This window comes from Gorilla gorilla, chromosome X, assembly GCF_029281585.2.
Source record: "Gorilla gorilla gorilla isolate KB3781 chromosome X, NHGRI_mGorGor1-v2.1_pri, whole genome shotgun sequence".
In the NCBI taxonomy this organism is placed as follows: domain Eukaryota; kingdom Metazoa; phylum Chordata; class Mammalia; order Primates; family Hominidae; genus Gorilla; species Gorilla gorilla.
In genome coordinates, this window is record NC_073247.2 from 14,327,440 (window position 1) to 14,334,656 (window position 7,217).

The 7,217-nt window shown below is 40.7% G+C and overlaps 1 protein-coding gene across 1 annotated transcript; it reads right to left on the minus strand.

Moving 5' to 3' along the window:
* Nucleotides 1-659: 659 nt before the first annotated feature.
* LOC129530069 (sperm protein associated with the nucleus on the X chromosome C-like) lies at nt 660-2,354 on the minus strand. The gene is made up of 2 exons (XM_055376375.2): nt 1,590-2,354; nt 660-941 (listed from the first exon to the last, which is right to left on the minus strand). The coding sequence occupies exons 1-2, from the start codon at nt 1,659-1,661 to the stop codon at nt 714-716; spliced, it is 300 nt and encodes a 99-aa protein (XP_055232350.1). The 5' UTR covers nt 1,662-2,354; the 3' UTR covers nt 660-713.
* Nucleotides 2,355-7,217: the final 4,863 nt, after the last annotated feature.

The following is a 7,217-nucleotide window of genomic DNA, read 5'->3' on the forward strand; positions in this document are numbered from 1 at the left end:
CCACCTTGCAGTTCACATTCCATGGAAAAAAGCTCCTCATACTTAAGAGTGTTTTACTTTCCTTTTCCCAAGTCATGGCGATTTTGAATATTCACACTTTGCGGATATCAACACATTTCTAAAGCATACTTATCTTGATTAAAGACTGCTGAGGTCATTAAAACAGTAACAAATATTTAAGATGCATTGAAAATTTTGTTTCAGAATTGGCTTTTCAATCATTTCATTACAAGCAATGCTTTCCTGCCGTTTACTTACTCCTACATCTACTATCTTCTTTTGTATTGTGCTTTGTGTTTTACAGAACATTTACTCTTTATAAAGCATATATTTCTAGCCTAGGAAAATATCCGATGGAAAGGGGATGGGAATACGTTTGATATGTCCATTCAGCAGAACTATGTGCTGCCGGGTACAGTTGGGTGAACATATACACATCTCCACTTCCTGTGAGATAAACTTTTAAGAAGAAAATTTTCTTTAGGAATCAGTCCTCCCCCAGGCCTTATTTACAATGTCTGGCTTACTGTCAACCTGTGGGTCTGTCCACCAACCCTACAGGACCTCATATCCCTCCCTTCTCAAATGCCTACCTCTTCCCTTCCCTTCCCTTCCCCCCCCCCCCACCATCAGAAAACAGGCAGAGATATACACAGCCATCAGCTTCTCAAACTTTATTTTCATTGCCCAAGGCTAATGAATGCATCTTCCTTCTACTTTGCAGGTGTTTCAACCCTTATTTCCATGAATTCCTTCTCCTCCATTTGGAGGGGGTTGATTCCGTTCCCTCGGGAGTGGTCATTCACCAATTCATCGGAGACGGAGTAACGTCTTTTAACTTTCCTCCTGTAGCGGACCACTACTATGGTGGAGGAGTCAGATGTTTTCAGTTTCTTAGGAGCAGGTTGGGGGTCTGAGTCACCACTTGGGGTCTCCGGCATCTGTTAAGAAAACAGGGAGAGGCCAGGAGGACATTATTTCGGATGAACAGGATAGAGACTGGATAGCATGGGGGGCTTCATGAGAAGAAGGAACGCAGGTTGAGGAAGGGGTTTGATCCAGAGAAGAACAAGGTTGAATCACAGAGTAGGGATCTATGGGGAAGAAGAAGAGGAGCGTGGGTAGGGTCATCTGTTAGTCCAAACTGCACCATTTTGTAAGTTCTTTGCTATTTTGCAGACCTTGGTCAAAGTGAAACATCCCATGGGGGTTCAGGCCATGAGAAACATCCTGCCTAACCACCTGTCCGCAAGGCGGACAAAGGCCCAACTAAAGAAACATCCCTATCATATCTTGCTTGGCAACGTTCTAAGGAACACCACAATGATATTCCACCAGAAAAAGGGCCAAACCACCTGATCATAAGAACATCTTATCAATATCCTGCCGGGCAGCAAGCCATACTGCCCAGGCCCCTCCCACCCATACCTACAAGCACCCCAGCCTGTAAGCGGCGGTGGGCTCTGGCATTGAGCGGGTCCCCCACTTCCACAATTGTCTGCAATATTCCTGTGTTGTTGTTTGAGCCGCCCCCGCTCTGTGTGTCTTTCTTTCACCCTCGCCTTCGCTTCAAAACCTAACAATCTTACCGTCTCGCCGGCCTCGTTGGAGGCACAGGGGGTGCTTCTCTTCACCCCGCCGGCACTGGCTTGCTGGCCCATTGTATATATTGGTTCTTCAATGTCTGCAGTGGGCTTTTGTAGCTTTTGAATCTTCGCAGTGGCCCAGAGCTCTTGCCCTCCCTATATGTACCCTCCTGGTGACAAGGCAAAGCCACACCCTTGAGCTTTGTTTGATCATACAGGCAGTGTCCCAGCCAATGGCACCCCTAGGGTGGCTTCGACATCACAAAGCACCACTGCTGACCACTCCCTGGGCTTGCGGGCGAGGGGTGACAGGGGTGTAGAGCAAACCAAATGCTGTTGTTGTTTCAGCATCCCCTGAAGATGCATCCCAAACCGATCTGCTGCCGCTCCTCATTTCTCCATGTTTAATGTTCATGGTTCACGTGGAAGTCAGAGGATGATTCCTTCAAGCCCTTCCCCACAGCCATTCCTATGAAGTGATTCATTCTTTTGTCTTCCAGCCCTCACCATGACTTAGTATTTTCGATGTCTCACCTCAAATCCCCCAAGCTAGTGTGGCTACATTTATTTATTGGCGGAGATGTGAATTATCCCATTTCCCTCCTACAGTTCCTTCACATGCACCTCGAAGACCATTTACTTTTGGGCTACTGCCAGGCAAATTTCAACCCATGTTCTTTTACCCAATGTCCATGTAGTTCTTTTAAGTTTCCTATTTCCAATCTGAAATAATGGCCTTCAGTCTGTCAAAACTTTAGTGAATAGACATTCTTTACCGTGTATCCTAGTCTTGTTTCAAATCAGGGGTGTATATTTTTTTCTTTTTTTGAAATGGAGTTTCACTCTTGTTGCCCAGGCTGGAGTGCAATGGCATGATCTCAGCTCACTGCAACCTCTGCCTCCTGGGTTTAAGTGATTCTCTGGCTCAGCCTCCTGAGTAGCTGGGATTACAGGCCTGTGCCACCACGCCCGGCTAATTTTTGTATTTTTAGGAGAGACGGGGTTTCACCATCTTGGCCAAGCTGGTCTTGAACTCCTGACCTCGTGATCCACCCGCCTTGGCCTCCAGAGTGCTGGGATTACAGGCGTGAGCCACCACACCCAGCCAGGATGGCCATTATTAAAACCACCATTGACAAGTAAATTTTGGTTACTTCTGTAGCATACAACAATTTAACATAAAATTTATAATTAATAACATACAGAAGTTATTTCAGAATTATAAGAGTTTCCCATAATTTTGGAGCACATATCAATAACATTTCTATAAATACAGCCCAAAGAAAGTCAAACACCATTTTATATTTGACGATGCTTCTTGTATGATTTTTATACCAAAGAAGACAAATATGTCTCTTTTGGACTTCAGAGGACTCATATCAAAAAATTAATGAAGAATCAAGTTAGAATTTCACTTTGGAAAGTTCGTCAAAGATAAAAAGTTTAAAATGCTTGATATCACGAAATAGGGTCATGGGTCATTGTAAAATAAGTCATTCATTTAACCAAAGCAGTAACTCAAAGATTTCAAAAAAAAAAAAAAAAAAAAGGTGAAAATCTTTATTCTTTGAGAGAGGAGACTTAATATCCCAAACAATAAGCCCTAATTAAAAACAGGATGTGGCAAATTAAATTTGTTTTTTTGAAATTTTATAATAAAAGTTTAATCATCTTGACTATAAAATATAATTTCTATAAACCTTGTAACCTTTATCATTTTGCATGAAGGAGTGAGTTAATGCTCCAAGAAAGCCTTGTTAAACTGACACAGCAACCTAGATACTGGTTTTGCTTTAGTGTGCCTTTGATATGAATGGTTAATTCCTAGAGAAACTGAGCTACTTTTCTCTTAATATCAGCCCTTACAATCTCACATGCCCACCTCTTCCACAATAGTCCTTGGGCCTTGAGGAGTTGAATAGTTTTAATTTCTGGCCCTGCATCTCATGAACGCAGTTTACTTTGATTAGCATCTTCTACCGGGCCTGAAGATAAGGCTGTAATTGCTGTCAGTGTTTAAGATATAGCAGAACTTGGTGTCCTTTTTAGACCCAGAAGTCAAAGCCCTATAGCTCAATGGCACAAGGACTTTAAAAGCACATACAGAAAGTTACACAGATGGAAGAACCTTAAGTAAAAAATTTTTTATATATTTTTTTCTAAGCAATCCAGAAGTTTATAATAATGACATAGGATTTACTTCAATAAAATGTAAAATCTCTTAGGCCAGTTACCAATAAGCAAAATAAAAGACCATCTGCAGTGTACGGAATATTATGTTGGAAGAAAACACTTTTTTAGACCTTTAAGAAAAAATTTTGGGCCTGTCATTGTGGCTCATGCCTGTTATCCCAGCACTTTGGGAGGCTGGAGCAGGTGGATCACTTGAGGTCAGAAGTTCGAGACCAGCCTGGCCAACACGGTGAAACCCTGTCTCTACTATAAATACAAAAATTAGCCGGGCGTGGTGGCAGGAGAATTGCTTGAACCCGGAAGGGGGAGGTTGCAGTGAGCCAAGATTGTGCCACTGCACTCTCAGCCTGGGTGACAGAGCGAGACCCCGTCTCAAAAAAAAAAAAAAAAAAATTATGAGACATGTCTCTACCCCCATGTTCTTAGCTTCAGGTCATCCCAGAAAAAAATAACAAACTGTTACAAAATGGGAGCCACTGTACTCAGTTCTTCTTCCTCAGATTGTGTAAGAACAAGCTAACTGAACTCAATTATTTATCGTTAATACAAAAGGCAGTACGTGAACCTACTTTCCTTCTACTTTATACAGCACAGAAATGATTTCTCCTCCTGCAGTGATGACAAGAAATATATTTTTGGTCTCTGTAGTTGACATGCAAATGTACTCACTGTATCTCAAGTGAAAACTCATTAAAAGCCACTGGAATGCAATTGTGTTATCTCCCAGGAACACAGACAATAACATTCGTCATCACTCCCAATGCATTTCCATTTGCTAACACAGTGAAATCACGAACCTCACCTTCGTTCCCCTGAGGTTTCCATAGAAAGTTTTCACATTTTATTCCAGCTGATCAGACAAAAGCTCTAGGTGTCTGTTTATCACCAAGACATTTTTTAAATTTAAATAGCAAAATGCAGCCACACGATCACCTATAAAACCATGGAAACTGAGGGGCGCCTCTGCCCGGCCGCCCCTACTGGGAAGTGAGGAGCCCCTCTGCCCGGCCACCACCCCGTCTGGGAGGTGTACCCAACAGCTCATTGAGAACGGGCCATGATGACAATGGCGGTTTTGTGGAATAGAAAAGGGGGTAAGGTGGGGAAAAGATTGAGAAGTCGGAAGGTTGCTGTGTCTGTGTAGAAAGAAGTAGACATGGGAGACTTTTCATTTTGTTCTGTACTAAGAAAAATTCTTCTGCCTTGGGATCCTGTTGATCTATGACCTTACCCCCAACCCTGTGCTCTCTGAAACATGTGCTGTGTCCACTCAGGGTTAAATGGATTGAGGGCGGTGCAAGATGTGCTTTGTTAAACAGATGCTTGAAGGCAGCATGCTCGTTAAGAGTCATCACCACTCCCTAATCTCAAGTACCCAGGGACACAAACACTCTGCCTAGGAAAACCAGAGACCTTTGTTCACTTGTTTGTCTGCTGACCTTCCCTCCACTACTGTCCTATGACCCTGCCAAATCCCCCTCTGCGAGAAACACCCAAGAATGATCAATAAAAAAAAAATAAATAAAAAAAATAAAAAAACCATGGAAACTTCTGTTTCCTAATCTGTCGAGTAGGTCTGAGTTTGTAGATATTGCTAAAAATTTCCCACCAAGTGTTCAGAATTGTTGCTTAGATAAGAAATATTAGGCTAAATTAGACACATAGGAGGGGCTAATACATAAGAAAAATGACATATATCATTTGAAAATATATACTTTTCTCTAATATTTTACTCATTTTGGGAAAATAATTCCTTTTGCAAAGAGATTTCCAATGCTCTTGGTTTTGTGGGTACTCTGCAATTGTGTGTATAATAGACAGTTGGGCAAATCTTACCCAAGTTTACCTTTCCTGGCTTCTCTATTTCTACTTATGATCACTATCGCATCTTGAAGCTGGCAGGAATCGTGGTAGCTATTATTCATTTGGCAATTTTTTACAGGTTTATTGAATGTCTGTTGTGGATCAGGCTCTATTTTAGGCACTGAGGATTTACACATACCCTTGGGAAACCTCAGGGGGCAAATAAAACACAACTAAATGAGTGAGATAAGGTCAGATGGTAATGGTTGCTATAATGAAAACTGTTCGGGGAGATATTTAAATTAAGCTTTTGATCAGGAACTACTTCAATGAGGAGATGATATTTAATCTTGAGAAAGAGCTGGCCAAGTGAAGATTTATGAGGAGAGCATCCCAGATGGAGGAAACAGCAAGTGTATACAATGAGGTGCTTGACAATTTTTGATAAATGAGGAATTATCTTTAATTACCTTACAATTTTAAAGTATTTTCTTGTTTAGTGTCCATCTATATTTTAACTGATATTTGCAATTTTCTATGAGGGTAATCATATTTTAGTAGAAAGGGATTTTTTGCCTTCAAGATATTAGCCCTTTGTTACTGCTATTGCAAATACTCTCCCATTTAGTTATTATTTATACCTTGACAAATTTTGCTCTTTTTTTAAACAAAGGTTATATGTTATATTTAATTCTATTAACCTTTTTTATGTTTCTTAGCTTTCATTATATGCTTAGAAATAACCACTCTACCTAAAGATATTTAGTAGTTAAGTCACTAGTAATTATTTATGTTAACACTTCATCTTTAATGTTTTAAAGTATTTGATATATCCTTGCATTTATTTGAGTTGAGAAACCATTTTAGTTTTTAACAAATGGTTAACTAGTAATCACAAAGAAATTAAATAATTGACATTCTCACTGTTTATTTTATTTTATTTTTTTTTTACTTTATTTTTTACGGGTTTTTCTTATTATATTTTAAGTTCTAGGGTACATGTGCACAACATGCAGGTTTGTTATATATGTATCCATGTGCCATGTTGGTGTGCTGCACCCATTAACTCGTCATTTACATTAGGTGTATCTCCTAATGCTATCCCTCCCCCCTCCCCCCACCCCACAACAGTCCCTGTTGTGTGATGTTCCCCTTCCTGTGTGCAAGTGTTCTCATTGTTCAATTCCCACCTATGAGTGAGAACATGCAGTGTTCGGTTTTTTGTCCTTGCGATAGTGTGCTGAGAATGATGGTTTCCAGCTTCATCCATATCCCTACAAAGGACATGAATTCATCAATTTTTATGGCTGCATAGTATTCCATGGTGTATATGTGCCACATTTTCTTAATCCAGTCTATCACTGTTGGACATTTGGGTTGGTTCCAAGTCTTTGCTATTGTGACTAGTGCCACAATAAACATACTTGTGCATGTGTCTTTATAGCAGCATGATTTATAATCCTTTGGGTATATACCCAGTGATGGGATGGCTGGGTCAAATGGTATTTCTAGTTCTAGATCCCTGAGGAATCGCCACACTGACTTCCACAATGGTTGAACTAGTTCACAGTCCCACCAACAGTGTAAAAGTGTTCCTATTTCTCCACATCCTCTCCAGCACCTGTTGTTTCCTGA